Source organism: Ambystoma mexicanum, chromosome 3p, assembly GCF_040938575.1.
Source record: "Ambystoma mexicanum isolate Mex_15411 chromosome 3p, UKY_AmexF1_1, whole genome shotgun sequence".
Classification (NCBI taxonomy): domain Eukaryota; kingdom Metazoa; phylum Chordata; class Amphibia; order Caudata; family Ambystomatidae; genus Ambystoma; species Ambystoma mexicanum.
The window spans coordinates 321,944,518-321,970,849 of NC_090925.1; the positions used below are offsets into that span (position 1 = coordinate 321,944,518).

At 47.3% G+C, this 26,332-nt stretch overlaps 1 protein-coding gene across 1 annotated transcript in view; it reads right to left on the reverse strand.

Moving 5' to 3' along the window:
• Positions 1–26,332, reverse strand: part of TNFRSF6B (TNF receptor superfamily member 6b) — a 51,632-nt gene that overhangs the window by 8,686 nt on the left and 16,614 nt on the right. Inside the window, exon 3 of the mRNA XM_069650888.1 lies at positions 1,500–1,881. Coding sequence (XP_069506989.1) covers positions 1,500–1,881 — 382 coding nt within the window. The remainder of the gene's footprint in view (positions 1–1,499; positions 1,882–26,332) is intronic.

Here is a 26,332-nt window from a genome sequence, read left to right on the forward strand (position 1 = left end):
ATGTACATCGGGGTCAGCGAGTGTCTATTTTCTCTCACCCCAATCCTCCTACACTTGCACTCACACCTCCTTGTAGGATGTATTACTTGTTATTTACCCGGCCTGGGGAAGTTTTGCCTATTCGGCTATAATTTTATTGCGCTTATTACAGACTGATAAGGTTTAAGATAATAAAGCATTGCGTGGATTCATAGAAGTTTGAGAGTCTTTTATGAACCATACACGAAATTTGACCAATTAGCAAAAATAGCATACTTTCACGTGCCATGTAACTAATATATATATATATATATATATATACACACCTACCCCCCCCCCCACACACACACACACACCTTATATAAACAAAGCCCGGGAATGCATAATCACAAAAATCAAGTGATTCAAGTCAATTAGTCCTCTCCCTTGTCTTTTTTTGCATTGGTCAATTACTCCCCCTTATGCCCTCAATTATTTTCTCCTCTTGCCTCAGCACTTCACTTCCAAGTGTAAACAAAATACTTGGCCATTCTATGAAATTAGTTCCCTTGTTTAGCTTGGCATTACAGCCCTGATGCAGAATTACCTCTGATAATACTGCCAAACTCGTAATCAGGCCCTTTGTTAGTTTGGCAAGCCAAACATGAAGGGAGTTCACACCGTCAAAGTTGTAATCAGGCCGTAGCTGTAAAACAATTGGAAGTTGCACACAAAAACATGCTATTAAAACAGCAACCTCAAAAGTAAAAAGTAACATCTGCACTGACAGTTATTTTTGTTAGGGAATTTACTGAGCACAGACTTAGCTTCAGGAAGCAACAGAGAACTTAATAAGTCATAGGGGGACATACACGGCAAGCGATCAATACAAGGGAGCCAGACCGAACAACAGGAGAGGGTGGACAATTTGGCAGCAAGATATCAAGGAGCCAGGGAAGGAAACAGGGAGGACGGGAACATATCTCCCAGTCTAAGGTTAGGTGGGGTGTGGTAGGTATGTGGACCTAGGTATTAGGGAGAAGCTGTTCCTTGAGAGGAATGTCTTAAGCTCTATTCGCAAAGGTTGTAGTATTCAACTACAGGCATTCAAAAATTCCTTTTTCGTAGACCTTCTCAACTGCTATCTCCTTTTGGCATAGTAAAGTTGCATATTCATCAGATGCATTCAGTTAATATAAATGAATGAATGCCCCATTCAGAGCCCATGTGTACCCGATTCACACTCCGTAAATACCTGTGCACCATAATAGTACCACTTACGCCCCATCAGTGATGGCAGCTGTCCAGCGCTCACTAAGAGCCAATCTTTAGTCTATCATGATTTGACACCTCCAGAAACGAGCTTCATTAATTAAAAAGAAAAAAAGTCTGAACTAAATAGATACCAGTTATAACAGCAAGCTCACATAGACACGGGTGGCAGTGAATTGGCTGCCACCATGATACGCCGGCACCCCTCACCCAGCCCACTCCTTTAGCTTTACCCAGTTTGAGTGGTCCCTCACCATACTGCCACCTACCCAAAGTCTGCACCCCGGTCCCTGGGGGGCATGAAGAGTGCTCAATACAGAACTCAAAGTCGAGGTAGTAGCCAGGCTGGCATTGGCACTGGCGGTTGTGAGTAGCGCTGCATGGGCGTGCCTCAACTTCCCGCTCGTTGCAGAAGACGTTGCAGTAGCGGCACCGCTCCACATAGTTCCAGAACTGGGTGTAGTGCCGATTCGGGCAAGGCCGACACACAGTTCTTGCCTCTTGGGTACAATGAGATGCCACATAGGTCCCGGGCGGACATTTGTCACAGGTGACCACCTCCCCAGTAGTGCGGTTATTCCACTGGTATGTGTGTACAGAGTCTGTTGCATCGCAGACCGCTTTCACCAGGAATATAACTGGCAGGATCCACTGCAGGAGAAAAGATTTCTCAATGAGGGTAAGATCTTTGGGACAGTCAAAAACAGCCAATGCTATAAAATTAAAATCCTCTGTTAGGTGTACTCCACACAAACTTCCACACCACATTACCACAGCAGCCCTGTGCTAAAATATATCACACAAGAATCAAGGCGCAAATTGAAGCTGCGGGTACATCCATTTCTTCTGCTGAACCTTTACCTTTTAGACTCAGTGAGAACAAGGAGCATGTCATAAATGTCACAGTGTCAAGGTATTGAAACTTGGGATGTGACGCAGTTTAAGAACTTCAATCACTGTCTGGCAGAACAGTCAAAATATTGTGTCACAAATAACCTGGAGTCTAAAAATAAGAGCACCAAATCCTTTTACCCAAAATGTAGAATTTGTTTGAAAAAAAAATTAAAAGAGAAAACACGCCACTTTAAAATTTAAGGGGGAAGATGGGTCAGGTGGATAAGGGCAAAATCATATGAAGAACATCAAAGAGAACATTTAGTGGTAGCTGGTGCTAATTTTCTTTGAAAGATTTAAGGTTGACAGTAAGTTTGAAAACACAAACGTTTGCAAGTAAGAGTATTAAAAAAAGGATGAAACAGTTTTTAGAACTTTTAAAAAGAAGCAACTGAATTAAAATTATGAGAATTGGCCAGGTGGCTACAGAAGGGATGCACACTGAAAGGCGCAGGAAAACCCCACACCCTGGACCGGGGTATTAATGTACCAAGCTATCCTGAAATATTGTCCAGAGGTTGTTTTTTAATTTTTCAAGGTATCAAAATGTATTTACTAAGATACATCATTTTCCACAATGAATTAATCATCAATTAATGCACACATTAAATTACATAAATATTGCAGGAGAGCATAATACACCAGATTATAAAAAAACCTTACACAACCATCATTCCTCAACAGTCAAACCATCATTTGCAACTCACATCAATCAGCCTCATTCAACCACAATTTGATAAAAATTCAACCAAACTATTAGTACAATATATATGTAGTGGCGTAGTGGCACTTCATTAATTAACTACACATAATCTTTGTCATTTCATCCACATTGAATATGGATCACCACAATAATTCTCGAAAATGTGCTCAGTTCCATGGGGTGGGTACATTCAACAGAAAATGGCTAGTCCCATCCCCAGATGTTCTTCTCAACTGGTTTCGACGTTTGACAGCAATTGGAGCAACGCCTTCATCAGGAGAAACAATTAATAAAAGACAACAACTGACTCCCAGGGTTATATGCTCTCGGTAACCAAACCCGCAAGTAACATTCGAAATCAGTTCAAGGAAATTCTACATCTCAAGCAAGGAACGGAAGATGTTGCAATGTTCGAAAAGTTATTGCAGTGTATACCGCCAATGTTAGTGTTCATTCAGCTCAAAGGAATCGAAATTCGAAGTTGTAGCTGTTAACACTGAGAACAACACGCGCTGCGGAAAACAAAATCCGATTCCCGTGATGGGTACGTGTTGCGTTGGCAGTTTGTGGCAATGGCGAATGGACATTTGACTTTACAAGCGTGGCTACAGAAGTGATAACAGGTGAATGTTTCAATAATATAAAATGTTGAAAAAGAAGTACAAGTACATATTGGTCAAAGAAACTGGGCAGATAGTGTTTGCAGGAAGGCAACTTGGGGTAGTTTGGGGTCCCCTGGTACAATGTTTGAAAAGACAGCAGTGATCAGACTTGGGAAGGTAATGAACTAAAAGATTGAATATAAAATGCTGAATGCACGTTTAGTCTGCATTCGGCATCGTAGATTAGATCTTTTGCCCATATTACCAAACAGGGGAGCAGGGTTGTCCCACGCTACCCCAGTTCAGTATTATGGGCTGCAGGGGTGTACCCCGCATACATTAAAGGCAGTGCGGGGGACAAAGGGGTGAAATTCCAAAAGATCAAATTTCAAAATACGGGCAAGTGGGCTCTGATTTTGTAATTCGATCTTTTGGAATACGTTTTTTTAACTTACATCTCGGGAATACGTGCAAGCAGATAAGAAAGAAAACATGGCATTGGGGAGTCAGGAGGACAGCAAAGAAAAATTCAATTCATGCATAACAATAACAAACCCAAAACAACCACACATGAAATTGAAAAAATGTTAGAACGTTCAGTAACCCTAACGTAAAGTAAAAAAAAAAAAAGGCTAGTTTTTTTTTTTTTTTTTTAAATACCATACAGGTTATATTTTCAAGTTTTGGTGTTCAAATGTAAAGTTTTTAAACAAGGTGTATAACCTGTGACCGAGAGTAAGCTGTGTGTGGCGTTTGCCCCACCCTGTAAAGGTAGAGGGATATTTGTTCAATGACGGTGCAGGGGATTTGGGAAGTATGCCCCAAGAAATAGAAGAAACTCCCAGGAGCTCATATTCTGTAGGTGCGTAACTTTAATGAAGAGTAAAAAGCCTTGATTAAGGCTTTAACACCTTCCATCAACGTTGCGCCCAATTTTCCATCATTTGTATGGCGGGAGAAGAGGGGCGGAACGCAACTTACATTTTCACCACCTTCCTTCCTCTCCGGCATACAAATGGCTTCAGCATTTGTGCCGGCACGGATTTTCAGGCCGGCGCAAATGATGAGATTCCCTATGAAGCCAGTCGGCTTTATGTACCAGCATAAAGCAGTCAGACCCTATAGTAGTCCATTGTAAATGCTGCTTGTCATGCTTGCATTGGTAAGCAGCGTTCACAATTACAAGTAAACGCTGCCCGACATGCCGGCATGCCAGGCAACGTTTACACACTGCAGAGTGGAAAAGTGCAGAGCAAAAGGCGTCATACATGGGTGTACACCAATGTACATCGCCTTTTGCATTGCACTTTTGCAATCCCCTGGCCAAATGTTTGAAGGCGGGGACATGGCTACACCTTAGTGCAAAAGTACTAGGTTGCCACTGTGAAATTACGAATAGGAGCACAACGAGCTCCCAGAAGCTTGAAAACCATAAGTTGCTTTTCAAAGTAAACATAAAATCTATGTATGTTTTCAGTAGGTTCACAAACGAATGCAAAGTAAGAACATGTAGGTAATGAATAAAAGCTGGTTGAGATGTCAACAATATGCATTTTAGAAATCAAGATTTTGACATAAAATCATTCCATCTGCAACATACGTTTGCCCTGTTTGGTATCTGTCAGTACGATGAACGCGAATACGCGCTAAGATTATTACAATTCAAGGGGTAGCTTATTCCAATAGTCAACGTAACAGTGTTACAGAAAATGTGAAAACAACGGAAGGTGCAGAGGACATGAAACGAACCTACACCATTTCCCTCTCTGTATTACACCCTGGAACCAATGCACAAATCAAGTTGCGCAAATGTTATACTTTTGTCCCACTCTATCGTGTCACTTTATAAAGCCCTTTTGCCCGTTTGAGGCTCATTGGTGGAATGCAGTTGAGATGCAAATTAAAACAAATTCTATCAAGAGTAAGGGACACAAAAAATACCTGCGCACCACCCACAATTATTTTTTTTTATTCCACCATCATGTGGAGCCGTCTTTGTGGTTTGCTTCAAGAATATGATAAGAGATCCAAGAAGCTCACCCCGGAGCCGTGGACGTCTACCCAGTATTTTACAATCTCCATCCAGACCCAAATCCAGAATATTGCCTTTGCCCATTTAACTAAAGGGAAATTTAGGACCTATTTTGTCAAATTCCCTTTCGTCTCCCCCAGCACACATACTGCGCAGTGCCGATTCCTGGCACTGACCACACCATCTGCAAGCTCGGCTTTCACAGACACCCCTCCGGCCATGAGCAGGTCTGGGATCCAATACGATTATAAGTGTACGAAAAGAAGTAGTGGAACCATGTTCCCTGCTGGCCTGCCCCTCTCTCTCCACACCCCATCGCTGCGCCCCCTCCCACACACAAACCAAACCCCCAAACAAACACGCCTGCTTTTTAAGTCAATGTTCAGTGCAGTGCACTGAAGTGCAAGCTTTAACTTCTTCCTACACCATTCCAGAACGGTTTCGTTTTAAAAATAAAAGTATAGGAACACTGAAACTAAAATAAAAAGTATAGGAGCACCACTCCCGCCCACTTCGACCTCTCAACGCCATCACACATCAACGACAACTTACAATAACACCAGCAATGGCCTCCATGAAAGTTCTGTCGGCCGATAAAGGAAGCTCCCATCCTCTCTTGATTACACTGTAAAAAACACAAATTCATCCCAAATATCACAGCCACCTATGTTTTCATTTCCGTACATGTTGTGGGTTAAGTTAGTGTGTCTACCAACAGAAGTACACTACTAAACTCAATACAAAAGTATAAATCTTTAATTAAATAATTCTCGTCTAAAATGATACACACAATTATAAAAACATCACTACCAGTGACAAGGACTTGCATAACCAATAGCAAAGCAAGGAATACGATCAGTTTTTGTATATGCCTTTACACACTTAAATCTATTCGAGCATGTCAACCAATATGGCAATTTAAAACAACTGCCCAACATGTTTCATCCCGTTAAAAACTTTCCGTAAAGTACAGGGATTTCTTCAGGGGACGAATGGTACATGCATGCTCATGCAACACCTTTTTGGGGGGGAAAAGGGGGGGGTGTGAGTATTGCCGAATAATGGGTCCAGAATGGACAGATGCACGGGTTATGCAGGTGTCGACGAGGAAACCCAAAATGGAGGAGGCACCCCGATAACCCGAGCGGTGTCCTCCTCCAAAAGCGCCCTTCCCCTCTCCACAGAAGGGGGGGAGGCGAGCGCGGCAAAAAAGCAAAAGAAGCCCGCGAAAAAAGGAGCGCGGCAAAGGAACGGAAAAGCCCGCGAAGCGGGACAATGAAAAGGGGAGGAGTTAACCCCTTTTAAAGCAGGCGGGTCCCCACTGCAGAACTCATTCACCCCTGGCAGTGGGACCCGCTTGCCATCGAGGACATTGTTTTTCCACCCACCCACCCGACAAACAAGAACGAACAAGAGGCCTGATCGTCGACGTCGCAGGACGACAGGCGGTGTGGCGGTGTTTGGGCAACCAAACACAAGAGACAGACTCCGGAAGAGCCAGGTGCAAGCGGGAAGGGTCTTCGCCCTTTCCAGTCCCAGCGCCCCTTGGGAGCCTAACACGGCGGGGGCGTCTGGGGGGGAACAACAAGGGCTCAGCTTCCCCCAAAGAAACGGCGCTCTCCCCGCCCAAGATGACCTGCAGGGGCAGGCGAGGCTCAGGCAAAAGGGCTGGGAGAGTTGGGCCTATGAGGACTTTTGGAAAGCAAGGGGGAAGCAGGTTTTCGGACACGGAGCAGTCGCCGCATCTTACAAAGTATCTCCACTAATGTGTGCAGTGTGTTTTATGACCTGTGGAGAATAAAATCTGCGGCCTTTTATGCCAAAAAACCAAGCAAGGCTCATGCAACACCTTTTTGGGGGGAAAAGGGGGCGTGTGAGTATTGCCGAATAATGGGTCCAGAATGGACAGATGCACGGGTTATGGGGATGCACATTTTCCGTTGCAACAGGTCTTGTGATCACCGTATAACGCACGGAAAGAGAAAAGTTGGATGCACAACGTATTGCACGTTAATCCGCCAGCGATTTGTATTTCAAAGTGGTTGGCTTATGGTGAAGCGCCAATTGCAGTTCTGAACCTTGTAGATATTAAATATGGATTGATGGAGTGTGTGAGGTTCGATAAATGCGTAAACACCCTTCAGGAGAAACCGCACAAGATCTTTTTGTTCTGTTGGTTTCTCAACTACGGATGACCTTCCCGTTTATTACCCTCTCAGTCACAGTTGTGGGTTAAGTTAGTACATTTTTTGTCTCCCTGACCTTTGCTGCTTTTTCATGCTCTCCTTTGCCCAGTTTCCTTTTCGGCCCACAGGCCACAGTCTGGGTGCCACCCTGGGCGGGGACACACATTGCCCCTACAAAGGACAAGCTCCGTGCTCACTGTGGTGATGTACGGCTTGTGCACAATAGAAAAAGTCAAACTTCCTCAGAGCATGCAGGTTTAAGATGCCCACATTTCGCAGGGCCCCAAAAGCGGAGTTTGGTTCTGAAAGTGATGCAAATGCAGCCCTGAGCAATGTAAACAAGAGAGAAGATTTAGCAGCGTGGGGATCCCCTGGGTTGCTGCTATTCAGGTCAGAAACGTGTAGCATTAAAGGCCCGTGAGAGGGTCACTATCACAGGATAATGGACTGCTCTCACGTTATCACTCAGGGGCAAGGTGAAGGGCCACCTGTTTCGGACAAGAAATTATCCTGGGCAAACACGACTGCCGCAGGTCTATAAAGCTATCAGTTTTCTGTGATAATACATAACAGAAACATTTTTCTTCATCTAGTTAGGCCAGAAAACGACACTTCACCTTCTTAAAGTGTCTCATTTAGCTGAGATATATGACGTGGTTTGTTTTTTTCCTAATGACTTTGACATGGAGTTTAGACCCATTATGCAGTATCTCGGGGTGCATTTCCTTGCAACAGGAAAGTGCTGCACAGGTGAAAGCGTGGGTTTAGCTGGCATACCTACGATCTATCCAATATGACACTGCTAGATGAAAAGAACAGTGCAGTGCAGTAGAAAAGCACGCCAAATCCTCTATGCCCCCGACAGATTCTGGAAATGCAGTAAGAGAAAGGGTGCAGTCACACACCGCTTAGCACTCTGCGAAAAAGTTTGCCCCCTACTTACTGAGAACAAATGAGTGCATGAATCTAGTACCAGGTACGTACATCCAACTCAACCTGAGGCAGTGCTGTTTGATGACCTGTCGGACCCTAGCACCTCAATGGATCCAGGCCAAGAACTGTGGATCTAGAAGGGTCTAGACACTGGGAAAAGACGTGTCGTGAGAACTGCAAATCGCAAAGGACTCTTCAAGTAGCTGAATGTGTGGCAGAGGTGGGAAACCTGACTCCCATTGAACATGTGACTCTGTAATAGAGGAATCAAGAGGCATTCTTTAGGGAAGGCTGGCACACATCCTTGATAATTGAACAATGCTCCTGAATTCCACTCCATCTTGCACCTTCCCTCCAACACCTGCATCGGGATTCTGCAGCCTTTCACTCTCTAGACGTTTTGGACTACAACTCCCAGCAGCCTTGCCAGTTTAGTCAATGGTGAGTGGAGTCATCATTTAAAGCAGGTGGAGATCTGCAGGTTGCAGACCATTGCCCTACATGCTTTGCTGGCGAGTGGGATAACATGTAGGTAGCAGCGCTGTATGGTAAGGTTAACTGATGGCTGTCTAGCCACCTTCCTGGTCCACTCTTGCATACTTCTACTGAAACCTTGCTAAGTGTTTGTCTTCCAGTAGTATTATTACTGGCTTTGTTCTGTGGTAATTCCACTCTCCTCCATGGTTTACTGAAGCTTCCTCACCAACATTTCACTCAGCTGTAGCATAGGAAAAGTTCCCTTGGTTTGAACTCAAAATTGGCTTAACTTGTATACAATGAAATAAACCAACTTTACTAACTTCTGTCTCTCAGGCTTACCCAGAGGCCTCTGGGCCACCCTCAGGTTTTATCGGATGTGTCGCTGGAGTGGCCAGTTGCCTGCACCATCCTTGTCGGCGATGGGGCTGGTTGGCACATTGCTCATCTCTGCTTGGTCCGCGGGAATCTGGGGCCAGTTCCGATCTCTTCCAATGGTTGTCGTATCAGGGGAGGTTGTTTCATCTTCATTCTCCACTTGTGGCTGGTCCTGGCCTTCCTTCCACATGGTGTCAGGGACCCACTTGGACCAAGACGCATTTCTTGTAATGGTCTCATGGCCTCGGGTCTCCTTTCTCCTGGTCACCCTTGAGGGGGGTGGAGGGGTGAGGTCATATTGGGTCGATACCTTTGCTTTGAAGCGTTTCGCAACACCAACACCTGATTCCCCCACCTGGTGCCGCGATTCTCTAGCTCGTCATTTGACACTCATATGTTCGTTGGCTGCAACTCGTCTGGAGGGAGTACGTTCCTTGTCCAAGTTGTTCACCAATCCGCTGGGGTGATGCGGTATTGATGAATTCAGAATAGTTCCATACATCAAATCTGCCAGGGGTGTCTGGAGCTGTGCGGTGTCACCCAGTAGTTCCGCAGGAACCAGTACAGGTCTACTTCCATGGGCTGTTCTGGGCCTTCGCTATGCAGAGTACCTTGTTTATCGTCCTCATGAAAAGTTTGGCGTTGCTATTAGCTTGTGGCCATCTTGGGGCGATGTGATGGTGGTGGATAAGTACTTAGTCAGTTCCTTCCCTTGAAAAGGGGGCCCATTGCAACTCTTGATGTACTTCGGTAGTCCATGTTTGGCGAATATCTTTTACAGGGCAGGAATCACTGCATCTGCCGCTGTTGATTGTATGATCTCCACTTCAGGGGTAGCGTGAGTAATCGTCTTTGGCAACTAAGAGGTATGCCCCTCCTGTGCTGAGCAGAAATCGACACAGATAGCCTCCCAACATACAGTGCCCCTTGCGACAGATTGTATTGGTTCAGGCCTTGGTGGTGCGCTGGTCTCTTGACATGACGAAATCACGCTCTTAACTTTCGCATCTATCTGGGTGAAGCACACCCAGTGTCGTATTGGTCCGACCATCCCCTGGTATCCCAGGGTGATAATCCTGTCTTGTAAAATGGTGGGAATGAGGATGTGTGTGCCTCTCAGTATCAGCCCGTCACTTGTGATAGACAGATCCTGGCGGATAGTGAATGCCTCTGTCAGAAAGTCTAGTGGTCGCTGTGCGATTGTGGATGTTACGGAGGAATGAATTCCACTCGCCTGAGAGTATTGCATTTTTCACTATGTCGCAGCACGAGTTGCTTCCAGGAGGTCTGTGATGCTAACGGCTCTGGGCTTCATTGTGCTCACCTTCTGGCAGAGGTGCTCTACTGTCTCTTTGGACTCTGACTTCCACTGCTGTCGCCACTCTCGGCTGCCTGGACAGGAAAGCTGCAGAGTCGTCTGTTCTTTCTTGGTACAGTAGGTCAAAATCATATTGCTGGAGGTGCAGTAACCATTTTCTGATCCTAGCTGGGGGATGAGCCAGTGAATATTGGTATTAATGGCTTGTGATCAGTGTATGCTTTGAACTTCCGATGACATAGGTGGAAGTGTCTGCACCCCCACAGGACTGCAATCGCCTCCTTCTCTATGTGTGAATATCATTGCTCCATAGGCGGCAAGGCGTATGCAATTGTTTTTATTTCTCCAGTGCGTGATGGTAGTACCAGGATTGCTCCCAACTAGATGGGGCTTGCGTTGACATAGAGTTCTGTCTGCAGGGTAGCATCGTAGTAAGCCATAGTTGTGTCTGCCGACAACGAGTCTGATTTGCTCGAAAGCCTCTTGGCAACGAGTGCTCCAGTCCCATTTGGTGTTGGATTACACCCTAAGCGCCCCTCCTTCCCTGGGCTGCTTAAAGTAATTGGGAGAAAGTTACATGGATAAGTGAATAAATAGTAGCAGGTTTCACTCTCGTTGGACCTGATACAACAAGGAATTAATGACTGGTTGTCTCCTGGATATCCCCCCTCTCCCCCCATCACCCCCTGAGATCCAGGTACAAGTATGCTTCTCTGCACTGCAGGAGATGCATCCCAGCAGAGCAACTGGGAAAGGGAGATCCCGAAGCACCCATGGCTCTGGAAGCCAATTGTATATTTAAAACCTAAGTGCAAAAGGAGTTTCCCCACCAGCACCAATGGTGGAAGCGGGTTCTCAGTTTCTGTAATCTGCTATTTTACTGAAATCCCACTATAGACCAGTCTCTTCTTACCCATTACTCCAAAATTCTCAATAATGGGATTCCCCCCCCCCACCCCCTACTATCTCCAATAAGCTCTCTGGACTACTCATATCAGAGTTTCTCAACCACCATGCAACCGAAGTAGCTTTTTCCCTGGCATCAAACTTCATCACCACTGCTCACTACTCTTCTTCACTTAGCCCATCTGCAATTTTTGACATGGTGGACTCCACCCTCTACCCCCCCCCCCCCTTTACTTGTTACTCTCCCTAGCACAGAATCCAGGGCACTGCCATTGCCTGGATTGGCTCCCACCTCTCAGGGCGATCCAGCTCCTGGAACCCTCCTCCGATGGCACCCCCACCCACTGCATGATGGAATATGCCAGGACTATCCTCTTGGCCTCCTACTCTTTAGCCTCTACACCTCTTAACTAAAAGTTCCTCTTTTGGGTCCTCTGATGATCGCTTTGCCAAGGATACCCAGATCTCCTCTTTGCCGGTCTACCCCTCTGAACTCACAACATTTATGAATGCCTTTCAGCCATCCGCCAGTGAATGGTCCTTTGCTGCCTCATTCGGAACTCTTGTAAAACACAGATTTCCCTGAGGATAATGCTTCACCTTTCTCACGTCCCGTATCCCCTTCGCCACCTGGCTTGTAACCTGGGGGGTTCTCCGACAGTGACCTCCAACTCCAGGAATTACAACATCGACTGCTACTGCAGGCATGCTCCACTTCCTAAACATTATTAGCACCCTGGCGGGGGAGCCAGACAACAGGTGCCTAGGAACTTAGGCTTGAACTGCGGGTAAAAGCCAGCGTTCCATCCCACCTGATGGCCTGAGTCCCTGCCGCTCCTCCCTCTCTGCTCATGAGGGTTTCCATGAAAAGGGAAGAGGGGCTCCGCTTTGCTCAGGCTGATAACTTGGGCTATCGGGCTGCTATCCCCAACCCAGTTCCAGCCCTTGGAATGGGGGATTAAAACTATAGAATGCCCCCTCCTAACATACGACTCAACTAAATCTCTCATCTTCACCCATGCCCCAACCTACTACTTTGAAACCTGCACCCTATACAACTTTCCACGCTCCTCTACCACATCTCCTTAACTTTGTCATGCACTGGATTTCCACTCAACTGTCCCCCTCCTCCCCCGACAAACTGTCCCCAGTCCACCCACCATCTCTAATCTCTTGCTACCCTTCTTCTCATACACCGTTAAGGAACACTCCCAACCTCTACTCCTCACCCACCAGGTCCTTCTTCCATTCCTCCTCTTTACTCGCTCCACACCACTGGAACTCCCACCTACTTGATAACGAAAATACCACCAACCTCCATGCTTTCAAATCTGCAATCAAAGAGCATTCCTCTTTCAAAATGCACTCTCCCCTCCAGGCGGATCCTTCGCCTGTCCTTACCCCACTCTCCCATCCCTATCACAGCATGACCTCCATCCTACATGATCTCCATGTCATTTTGACCCTCCCACTTCTATTCATATTTCCAAGTTAGCTGCCAGGATTGCTGTGATCAATATCTATCCATCTTAGCTACGTGTTCATTTTTTCAGAAATAACATATTTTCCTATAAAATATTAAAAACAGATTGCTAAAAAAAAAAAAAAAACCGATAGCACAAAGCATAAAAATAGCAGCATTGATAACAAACAATAGATCAGAATACAAAAAGAAGATGTACCCAAAGTAAAAAAGCAGTATTTCAAATAGTTGCACCGGTGAAACTATGAGTAATCTATAAATAATTAACAGTGAACTCTTAAAGAGGACACATTATTCATATTAATGTCACTTCTGCAAACCTTACACCTTCACTCCATTAGATACACAAAAGCCCTTTAAAAAATAAATGCACCCAAAAAATAAAAATAAAAAAAAGAAATCCAATTATATGGTTGCACTAAAGATCTAACCTGGGCACTGGACCACTTCACGCCTCCAGACTATCCCCCAATTGTCTTAGTTACCAAGTAGTATCACTTCCTGCAGCAAAAATAACCATACCAAAAGGCCCCTTTTTCTTTTTGGCTTGAAAGGCCACAGATTTATTAATTACACACACACTTGAAGTTTGGCCTTAGTTCCAGTTATGATTGTCATCACTGTAAAGGTTACACCTGGATTACATTACTTGGAGTCAAAACATTGTATTTGATTAAAAAAAAAAAAACACATTTAACTTAAGCAGCGACTAGCCGACTGAGTGGAATTTGACTTCCCCTCTGTTACGATTTCCATCTTTATTTAGGCCAAGGCTCCCCAACATAGGTCTCAGCAGACTGCCTGTCCTTGCAGGAGATCGTGGGCTGGAGGAGCTCCGTTCAGGACAGGGGGCTGGGGTGGTGGATTGTGGGTGTGAGGGGGGGGGGGGAAGACTGAGCTTTTCTCCTTTCGTTTAATCCTTCATTGGCCAAAGAGGGAGCTTACAGAGATTGGAACTGCAGTGACCTACACCCATTCCTAGAGGCACTCAGAATTGTCAAGAAAAGTGGGGAGGCGGTCTAATGGCAAAACTGGATATTGAGTCAGCTTTTAGACTCCTACCAGTAAACCCCAAATCCCAACCCTGGCTGGGTTTCACATTTGAGTGAAAGTAATGTGGACAGATGCCTGGCCAATGGGGAGCGCAATATCTTGCGCCCTCTTCAAAAAACTCAGCTCCTTTTTTCAAAGGGCAATCTTAAAACAAGTGCCAGAGGCACAGGTAGTACACTACCTGGACAATTTCATGATCGTAGGTCACCCAGGAACAGGAACATGCGAAGATGCATTGAGGAAAATGGTACAGATGGCACAGTGGGGTATACCACTGGCAAAGGAAAAAACGACCAACCCAGCAACTAACGTAACTTTCCTAGGCATAGAGATAGATTCAAGCGCAGGGGAATGCAGGATTCCAAACAAAAAGGTAGAAAATTACTTAACAAAATCAGAAACAAAGGCAAAGGCACAGTCAAGGAAATACAGTCTCTAGCAGGAAGACTACATTTTGAAGCCAGGGTTATACCGCAGGGCAAAACAAGAAGTCTGGAACTGAGGACAAAAGGGTTTCAAAAACCACATTTGCACTTAAGACTAGGGGAAGAGACTTATTGGTATGGGAAGAATTCCTTATAAATTTCAACAGAAAAACAAAAATGGCGCACGCCATTGAACACGGTCAATAAAAGGGTGCTTTTCACTGATGCTGGATGGAGCAAAGGGTTTGGGGCGTGGTTCGCTGGGGAATGGCCTGACACTTGGCATGCAGCAGGCTGGACCAAGAATATTACTCTACTTGAGATCATACCAATCTGGTTGGCACTAAACATCTGGGGTGACCAGCTAGCAAACACAGTTAATCGCCTAGTCAGATAACATGGCAGTGGTAGGGATTATTAACAGAAGGACAAACTGCCAACTGGTTTTGAAAATTTTAAGAACAATGAGCAAGATTACTCTGAACAGAAACATAGTGGTAAGAGCGAAACACATTGCCGGGACGGATAATAACACTGCAGATGCATTATCTCGTTTTCAGTGGAGCAAATTTCGTCAAATGGCCCCAAATACCCAGAGAGATATGACGGATGTACCCAAGGACGGCTGGGATATCCTGGCAGACGGATAAATGCAGCATCAACGCCAAACAGCCGGGGCGCGCAGCCAACAACAGCACACCTCAGACACGGAGGTCAGCAGGATTTCCCTGCCAACGAAAACCACAGACCCATCAACGGGGCTGCTTCTAGACCTGGCCAAGAAGGCTTTGGCAACCAGCACCACCGCCCAATATAGTAAGTGTTTGGAAACTGTATTAAATGTTAAGGTATAACACATGTAGAGTGAATAACAGATGTCAAAGAATTCCTAGAATGATGGGCTTACAGGAAAGGGGTAAAAAAAGGAATGGGCAAAAAGACAGCAGTAGCATATTTTTCAAAGATCCAGGGGGGAAATTGAAGGGCCACAGAAAGATAAGAGGTGCCTGCTGGATTTCCAAACGCTAACAATCATAACATGGCTACTAGATACAATATGTTCCCACCCATACGAGGCACAATTGTTAAAACTGCTTTTTCCTTTAGCATACTTTGGGGCTTTCAGGGTGAGCGAGCTCATAGTGTCAAGCACACAAGCCAGTGATGGTCTAGGGATAATGGATCCAAGGGTTTGGGCGGACAGCATCACAATAGAGTTTCAGGCATCCAAGACAGGGTGCAGAAGGGAGATGAACATTTACTGCATAGAAGATGTTACCAACTGCCCGGTGTGCATCACCAACCAATAAAACGACCAACGCCCACTAGTGGGGGGGGGGCTGTTTCCTGATTCATAGGGACACATCTGCCCTAAGCCAGTTCCAATTCAAAGTAGTACTCATGAAGGCCATAGGTAAGGCCGGGTGGGACACCAAGGAATACGACACCCGCTCATTCAGAATAGGTGCAGCAACCTCAGCTTGGCAAAGGGGGCTAAGGGCGCAACAAGTAAAAGCAATAGGGGATGGAAATCAGAATGTTACAAACGGTACATAAGACCGGAGCTAATATAATTTTTCTCCACACACAGATCGCAACGCCCCCCTCCCCTCAAATCAGCATGGATAATAGGGCACTCCTTTGTGTTCAGAACGGGGAGATGGTCGGAGGAAACGAAAGACAAGACAGCTTTTCAAAACACCATCACGTCATGGTGCGGGTACAGAGGCCGAAAATGGCCAGACATTCATGAAAGGCTAGCAGACCTGGTAGCTTTCAGGGAATCACCAGAATTTCTAATTGTACATCTGGGGGCCAATGGTTTAGTGACTTTGGGAGAAAACAACTCTTGGCTGCTGAATGTCCCTCGCTAGCAGGCATAGACCACAACTGGAAGGAGACAAGACATTTTTTACTCTGCAATATTTCCAAGGAAAACATGGTTGGGGGCAAACTCGTATAAAGCTATTGATATAGCGAGAAAGAAGTTGAACAGAGGGATAGAGAAATTCTGCGCAACCAGAGGGATACATTTTATTAGGCACAGCACAATATCTTTAGCAAACCCGGAATTTTTCCACAAAGATGGAACCCATCTGTCTGAAAAAGGAATGGAACATTTTTACAGAGAAATAATAGATAACCTGGCAGAAAGAGGATGTAGGTAGCAAGTTTTGGGGGGAACCTGGTAGGCCGAAAACCCTACCAGGTGTGGCGGCTCGGGCCAGGGGGCACAACCCTGGACCCCGTGTTCAAAAGTGTACATTATGTATTATGATGATGATTGTGCATTATTATTACGTAATGTGCAATAAAAACCACAGCCTTTTATTGCCAACACTTACACAATGTTGTTTGGTGGTTTCTGCAGAAAGCATGGGGGACACGCACTAACCTTTTGGCTCCACAGGTTATAGACAGTACTACGGAGGGGGCACCCCACAGCTAAGAGAGCAGGGGCCAGTAACCTGTGGGGCAAAATAGGACAAATGGGGAGAGGGGCAGATCACAGGTTGCCAGGCAGCAGCCCGTGACTCAGGGGAAGTGCAACACCTCTCCCCAGCCCTTCCCACAGACACACAGTGACAGGGAGCATGAGGGGAAACAATGGGCCAAATACAGAACAAGAGAGGGTGACAAGCACCAAAAGCAAAAGGCAGGAAATTCCCAGGTAGGGAACAAAAGAGCACCCCTAGGTGCTAAATTGCTCTCTGCGCCAGCCGGCCGGGGGCTTTTCAGAGCCCCACACAAGCAGACATAGCCTAAGGCTAGTAATCCACAATATAAGGAGCTGCAAAAGCAGCAGAAAAGTACAATCCTGTTTGGGACTCTACACGGAGCACCAAACAAGTAGTCTGCAAACACAGAATACTGTTTTCTTTCCCCAAGAACCCTCCCACCCATGAAAAAAGGGAAGAAGAAGAAAAGAGATACAGGGCAATGAACGGGGCCAACGCCGTTGTGGGAAGTGGAAGACGGCCCGGGCCAGGGAGCATAACCCTGGACCCCATGCCCAAAAGTGTACAATATGTATTATTGTTATTATTATTATTAGGTAATGTGCAATAAAAACCACAGCCTTTTATTGCCAACACTTACCCAATGTTGTTGGGTGGATTATGCAGAAAGCATGGGGGACAGTCACTAACCTTTTGGCTCCACAGTTTAATGTTTCCTAGGAACGGAGATCCTGATACATCACAGTGGTTGTAAATAATGAACCTCCCCCCTAACCGATGCGCTATAGAAGACGATTCACCACGTGCATCCATGCAGACAGACCTGGAAGGTGCATACATCCTACGAGGGACCGAAAACGTGGATAAGGCTTATGCATTTGCTCTTTCCATGTACTATCCACATATCTTTACTGCCTGTGCTAGAGACTGGCTATTTCGTCTGTCCATTCACCGCTAACATGCTTTTCTTGGGCACCAAAGATGGCGTGCAATATGGGTTCACTACCCAATCTAGCGCGTAGAAGCCAGAGGAACCTGGTATTACGAATGTTATAAATCATGACTACCATAATTCCAATGAGACTTTTTTTTTAAAAAAATTTTTATTTTGAAAATAAACACAAACCAAACTTGCAGCATTAATTACAATAGACTCGTAAACATCAATTAACACTCGTTACTGCGCCCCAATTCCCCCCCCCGCTCAAGAGCTTATCAACATTTCGGTTCTGTATCCACTGCGTGTGGCTGGGTATCGCTTCCTTCCGAAGCTGCAGGGTCCACTACCGTGCCAAACAGTCCTGTAATTAACATCCTCCAAGCCGTCAGGTTACCTACATCTTCCTCCCCGCAATTGCTACATGCCTCCTGCCATACCACCGTTTCAGCCTCCGCCCATTTTTGCAAGTCCTGCCACCATACCTCTATCCGTGGCTTGTGGCATTGCTTCCAGCTCATGGCCATCCTTCTTTTAGCAAGCACATATGCCAAGTCCCTCAGTTTCCCAAGGTGTTTAGTATTCCGTGGTCTGGGGAACCCTCCCAGCAGGCCGGCCCAGGCCGTATCTATGTGTAGCGGGACCCCTTTGTCTACTAGTTTCCGTGCCACTTCACCCCAAAAAGCTTCAATCACTGGGCAAGACCAGAACATGTGTGCCATATCCGCATCTTCCTCATCGCATTCCGGACATGCTTGTCTTCCTGCGTTCGCGAACTTAGATATTCTTTTCGGGGTCATATAGGCTCTATGCGTTATATATAGCTGTATTTGCTGCAATCTAGCATTTCTGGACACTTTCTTATGGTATCCCATGGCCCGTTTCCACATCCCATCGGTCAACTGCGCCCCCACCTCCGCTTCCCAGTCAAGTCTCAATTCCATCAAGTCCTTCCCCACCCGGGTCATCACCACCTCGTATAACCTAGAGATCTCGTGCCCTCCCTCGGATAGGTCATATATCGTTCCAATTAGAGCGTCTGGTTCTTCCGCCAGCACAGTCTCCGACCAGGTTTTACGGATGGTCTGCACTAGCCTAAGATACGTAACATATTGGCCCCCACGCAACCCTGTCTCTTCTCCCAGGTCTTCGAATTCTTTAATAGCCCCCTCTTGCCATATGTCTCCCAATGTGGCCAGCCCAACAGATTCCCAATAGGTCCTGATTATCATCCTAAGATGGCTGTCTCCCCTAGTTAAGGCAACTAGCGGCACCTGTGGGGAACACGGGCACGGGCTCTCCATCAATTGGCATGCTCTGTGCCACATCTTCCACCCAAGCAACAGCATACTCGGGCGTTCGTTCATTTCAAGTCTAGGAACCCAGATGATCTCCTTTAGGTAAAACGGGCCGCAATCCTGCCCAAACAGCCTAGATTCAGGAGTTTCTTCATCAGAAAGCCATTTGGTTACATATTGCAATTGGCTGGCTACATAATAGGCCTCAAAGTTCGGCAGCTTGATGCCCCCTCTATCATGGAAGTTCTGTAGCTTCCATAGCGCCACTCTATTGCGGGTGCCGTGCCACAGGAAGTCCCTACACATGCTGTTTAGTTTGGCAAAGAACTTCTTGGGTATCAGGTGTGGTAGATTACTGAAGAAATGCAACAACCTAGGCAGGACCACCATCTTGAGCATCGCCCCCCCGCCCCCTGCCCCATCATCGCCAGCGGCAGCTTCTCCCAAAACTTCATATTCATGCGGATTTTCTTCACAGCCACCTCGGTATTGTGCAAGTGTTCCACTTCCACAGTATGATATACATCTATTCCGAGGTAGCGGAAAGAGTCAGCTGCCCAAGGCACAGACAACACTGGCAATCGTTCCAGAGGGATCCTGTGTAGCTCCCCAATGGAAACATGCTCGATTTTTGGGGGTTTACCGCTATGCCGGACAGTTCCGCATACTTTTCCATGACCTCTAAAATATACTGAAGATTTTCCTCCGGATATTTCAAATACAGTAACAAATCGTCAGCATATAGGGATATTAGGTGTTTCTCTCCCCCCACTTCAATGCCAACCAAGTCATATTGTTGTCTGAGGTACACTGCTAAGGGCTCCAGGGCTAGAATATATAGCATCGGGGACCAGGGGCACCCTTGTCTAGTGCCCCTACTGAGTTGCCACCTCTTGGATATCACTGATCCCGTGCGTACTCTGGCCAGTGGTTCGCTGTACAACAATTCCGCCCACCTAACATAACCCGGCCCCATCCCGTATTCTTCCAGGGCTGCCAGCAACCATGGCCACCTCACTGAATCAAAAGCCTTGACTGCATCTAGGGACACCACCACCATTTCCTCATCGCTTCTGTTCCCCTCCTCAATCACCCGGTGGAGTCACCTGTGGTTATGAGTTATATTTCTATTGGGGACATAGCCTGTCTGATCCGGGTGTATCAGTTTACTGATGACCCTTCGTAGCCTATTAGCCAGGACCGCCGTCAGGATCTTGCTGTCCTGGTTCAACATTGACAGCGGCCTATACGAGCCGCAGCAATGCCCTGGCTTGTTGGGCTTGGGGAGCGGTACGATTAGTGCTTCTCTAAGCGTATCCGGTAGCCGACCCTTCTCAAAAGACTCATTAAACATCTCTATCATATGGGGGGGGGGGGAGTACCTCTGCTCTATATACTTTATAAAACTCGCCAGGGAATCCGTCCGTGCCCGGGGTCTTGCAGGTGGGCAGCTGTTTCACCACCTCCTCTAATTCATCCAGGGTAATAGGTGCGTCTAGTTTCTCCCTTTCCTCATCACTAATCTTGGGCAGTTCCATGTCCTTCAATGTTTCTCTAATCTCCTCCTGATTTTCCCCTCCTCTGTCCTCATATAGTATTCTATAATAGTCAAAAAATGCCCCATTGACTCCTTCCTGGGTGTCAACCACCTCCCCGTCCTCTCTAGTTATTGTCCTAATCGGGGGCCTGGGGGTTTCGCTCTTATATAACCACGCCAACAAGCGGCCAGTTTTGTCCCCACCTGCGTGTTGTCTCTCGACATATTTTTTGTAGTTAAGGTTGCAGAGCCTTTCCCAAAGCTCCGCACACCTCTGCGGCAACTCGAGTACAAGTTCTGCGTCCACTCCTGCCCTGTCGCTTTCGCGCTCCAGTTGCTTCTCCGCCTCCTCCAGTTCCATTAGGACCCCACCCTGCAGGCCTTTTGACTTAGAAATGGCAGTACCCCGCAACACAACCTTAAAAGCCTCCCAGAGTGTACTCGCTGAATCCACACTGCCCGTGTTCGCCTCAAAGTACTGCAAGATCGCGTCCCTGATGTCTTCCCTGAAGACTGAGGCTCTAAGCGCCTCCGCGCGGAGGCGCCACGTCGGTATCCGCGCCCTAGGGCGACAGTACTGCCAGGTCAGCACCAGGGGCGAGTGGTCCGACAGGACCCTTGCTCTATATTCTATTTGAGTGGTCTCTATCACCACATCTGGCGTAGCAAAAAAATAATCCAACCTCGTATGTAAGTGCTACGGAGCAGAGTAGTGAGAATACTGCGTGTCATTAGGGTGTTTCAGTCTCCAAACATCCGCCAGCCCAAAGTCCTCTAGCAATGCCTGTAATACCCTGGTCGCCGGGGTGGGCCGATCAATCTTCTCATCAGACCTGTCTGCCTTTGGGTCGAGCACGCAGTTAAAGTCCCCTCCCCAAATAACCCCTCCCCCCACACACGCGCCCAGGCGAGTACATAGTGTTCTGAAATACGTGGCAGTGTTTTGGTTGGGGGCATATGTATTTATAATGCACACCTCCCTATTCTCTACCAAAGCCCTTAGCATGACCAGCCTGCCCTCCGTGTCCACCTCCTCCTGTATGAGTCGGAGCGGAACATGCGGTGCCACCCAGATCAGCACTCCCCTAGCATAGGCAGAGTACGGAGAGCCCACTACTGTGCCTCTCCACTTTTTCCCCATCAGTTCCAATTTTTGTTGGGTCAGGTGTGTTTCCTGCAGCAGCGCAATATCAATCCTCTGTCTTTTAAGGTACATCATGACCTTGTTCCTTTTCAAATAGCTGTTAAGTCCCCTGACATTCCATGTTAACGATCTTAAGGTCTCCCATGGCTCAGGAGTATCTTCTTGCTTCCCATGTAGCGACTCCCCTTTGCCCACGTGATGCAGATAGCATCTCGTTCTAGTAGCTTCTCGTGCCAGCTCAAACACCATTTAACTATGTACACAGCAAAACCCCAACTTCCCTCCCCTCCCCCCCGTCCCTTCCCCAACATCACACACCCCAACTGCTGCCCAGCTCCAGCCTCGGAGCTCAGGCACCCCCACATCTAGCCCTGTAAGCACCGCACGATGCAGAGCTCAGTAGGGTGAGGTTGCCCTAATGGCCACCTAACTAAATCTATCGTGGGGTAAAGAGAATCGTTCCGTAAGGCTCCCGTTAAGTAAACATTAACCACAGTGCTTATGACAAATAGTGCAATCATCCGACCTTCTCTGCCGAAGGCTGCGCAAACAACTATATTCGAGTCCCACGCCATCTCGCGGCGCCATCTTCATGCCTCACGTATCTCTTCCGAGCTCTTTCTCGTCCGAACTTCTGACTCCTGCGGGCATCCTTGTTCATCGAGCCATCCCATTGCATCCTCCAGGGTCTCAAAAAACAGAGTTTTATGTGCATGAATGACTTTCAATTTTGTGGGATAAAGTAGCATATATTTGTGGCCCGCCTCCCTCAATCTGCGCTTTACTGACCCAAAATTCATGCGGCTACGCTGCACAGTCAGGGTATAATCCGGGTAAGCCGTGATGTTTGACGCTCCTCGTGTGATCGTTCCTCCCTTACGAAAGTGTTCCAGTATCCTCTTCCGGTCGCGGTAATTGAGAATTTTGGCGATCATAGGCCTGGGCGGGTTCCCCGGCGGCGGCCTCCTCGTTAGGGCTCTGTGTGCCCTTTCTACTGCAAATCCTTGGGATAGGGCCCCTCCGGGTATCTCTTGTAATAACATGGATTCAATGAATTCCGTGGGATCACGGCCCTCCATCCCCTCCGGCAGGCCCACGATGCGGATGTTATTGCAACGGGCTCGTCCTTCCGCCTCCTCCGCTCTGCTCTCGAGGTTGCCCACTCTTTGTATCAGAGCGTGCAATTCGGCTTTATGGGAGGCGCAATCCGCAGTGTTCGGGCCGACTTCCTTCTCAAGGGACTCCGTGCGCTCCGCCAAGGCCCTGACATCTTGTCGGAGTAGGTTAAAGTCCTCTTGAACCTCTCCGACCTTGAGGTCCAGCGCCGTTTTTAGTTCGGTGACGGCTAGTTCGAGCTTAGATTCCCCGGCCGCCCTTAGGTCCGCAATCGCCACCAGGATTTCTTGGTTGGTGCCCGAAGTCATCGTGCCGCTCGCAGCCAGCTTGTCCCTGCTCTTGGTGATGCCCTGACCCGGGGACGTCTTAGTGAAGTCGTCCAGGGTGGGCTGTTTCGCCTTCGGCCTCACCGTCCTATTCGACATGACCCAGGGAACCTGTAGTTTGCTCAAGTGACAAATGTGCGCCCAGTGCGTCGCCTCCGCTGGGTCACCGTGCGGCTAACTTCTTCCTTTGTTCCGGACCCTGGTCGGCCATTTTGTGTCGTCCTCCGTCCCCGGTGTTCTTTATCTCATCCGCACCGATCTCCGCCGCCACCACTCCTGCACCATCCAGAAGTTCACCATGCGTAGCCCAATCATTCACACACCGACATGTGTTTTGTCAGTGGTCGGCGGTCCGTATTAACGCACTTATTTGCTCGGATCGTTGCAGGATCTCGGGAGCTCATCCAGAACGCGTCCTCTTACATGGCTCTTGTAGCCACGCCCCTTCCAATGAGACTTGTTTATGATTGTTTGCATCGAAGTGCTGTTGCTTGTGATTTTAGTAGAGACACATATCTTTCGTTAACCAGGTTGTCTAGTGAATCTTTATTTATTTATTTTTGGCACTTATATAGCGCACCTAACCCAGAGGCATTTGGGCACTTTTTCTTAAGAAGATGGTTACAGAAGTTGCGTATGTAAAACGGTTACAAGTGTAGTTACATTAGTTAAAAAGTACAAGTGTTTAATGGTCAAGTCAGGTTGCATAGTATAGAATGCTTTGTATTGACATCTATCGACAGTACTGCACGCACCATATGCTGGAGCAAGAAAATGAAATGGCGTGCAATCACTCAGCCTCTCCTTGACCTGGGAAGTACCCCGCACTCCTGCGTAATCCATCTGTATCATACAATAATTCATCCATGAGAGAGCGGGCGTGGGCACATATTGCCTCTGGGATGAGGGCCTGCACCTGGAACGGGAACCAAACCTGTACTGTTCAGAGCGGTTTTATTTCCCAGGCCAAGCACGTTGCCCCCGGCAAGGACGATCAACCCTTCTGCTCGGTCATGAACCAACCCAATGGCAGTGGATAAATTGCATTGCTATCTCTCAAGCAATGTACCCCTTAAGCTTCCACAAAAGCGTTTGTTGGTGCCGTGCACCCACTCTAATGGCCATACCGCTTAGACAAGCCCCACACCAGGCATTTTAGCTCTCGGTTACCATATCACCCGCGAGAGCATAGCTCATACATAAAATCCTATTGCGTTGCGGTCTCCATTGGGGAGACCTGCACTATGCGATGTAGTTGCCGGCAAAGGCCAGCCCCCGCCATAGCAACTATCCAAGCTCCCATTATATTGCTACGGACTACAAGGAATGGGGACAGAGGTCGAAGCTCACAAGGCCTGCACACAATTTCCTAGCCCGTAGACTGCTCACGCAGGTTCCACGAGAGATCCTTGACCCTCAACCTGCTCACCTGTGTCCAACAAAGGGCTGGAGGTACCAACGTCTTAGCCACCAAAGCTCCGGCCTGCTCAAGAGAAGTTCTCCCAGCTAAGAGGGAGAGGTGGGGTTGCAGGAGGGGTGGGTGGTTTACAAATAACAAGGTGAAACTGCTTTGCCATAACCTCAGATGCAACAGGCCTCATCCTGCCCAACGCGACACTGGGCTGCAAACAATGATGAAGAAGCTGCAACATGGTCCTGCCTGTCTTCTTCTTGCTGATAGATTTCATCCATCAGCTGTGATTTTTGGATACTGGGGCTTGAGCCTCATTACTTCATCTTCTCGGGTGGAGTATGAAGTCGTGGGTTAGGATTCTTCATTTTCTATTAGGACTTGTCATAGTAGAACTGGTTTCACAGGGTCTTCGCAGTAGTAGGCTGCAGCGGTTGCCCCCCCCCTTTATACCCGGTGAACCGCCCCACCAAATGGCTGTACACTTGGAGCCAATGGGTCATCTTTCCTTGGGTTCTCATGTTGCCGCCACAGCTCCATTTCCGTGAGCTTCCTTTCATGGGCTTTCGCCACCCCTTTCTTTGATCCGTTTCCAGGGCCACGACCCAGTTTAAGCTTCTGCCTCGCCGATGGTCGTCTCCGCCTCCCGCATCCTCACCGCCATAGCAGCCTTTTTGCGAAGTGTCGCTACTGCCACATTAAAGGAATTGCAGCCCTGTTGAGAAGTGCCTGCCACTATTTTGTCACAAAGAAGAAATTGGTTGTAAACCCTCCCGAGCGGGCACCTACAGATAGAACAAGTTATTTAGCTGTGTTCGTTCTCGGTAGAGTGGCTCCCAGACCTTGAAGTATGGGTTTCACCACAAGATAATCCAGACGTGGACCCCTTGCTCACTGCTTAGAGAGGCACAGCTTCACCTCAGATGCCCAACAAGATAAATGAATCCTCTTACTCCAGACTATATATCTACCCTCCCCAGTACTGTTTAACTGTATGCTTCACTCTGAACTGAACTGTTAAGTATGTATTCTCAAAAACCAGCGCCTAGAGGTCTCCGGGCTAGGTGCGCTCTACAAATGCCAAGATAAATAAGATTAAAACTTGTGGCTGGGGTTGCTGTTGGTACTTTCTTTCAGAAGAGACTTGCCTAGCATTTAATTGCTGGACTGTCCAAGTGGGTGCGACCAGACTGATATGTAAATGGGTATGTCCTCTGTGAAAAGTACATGGAGCTAAAACGTGGTTGTAGACCCTCCCGAGTGGGCACCTACCCACAGAACAGGTTATTTGGCCATGTTCATTCTCAGCAAAGAGGCTCCCAGACATTTTTATGTATAAAAGGTTTGCTAATGTTATTTCTTCTCGGTTACATCACAGGTGCAGATTTTCTGAGTGCTCCTAGCTGAGGATGAATAACGCTGCAGATGGTAGCCACAAGCATTACCAGCTGGCTGCAAAAGCCATGGTGGGTGCGATGGGCCCT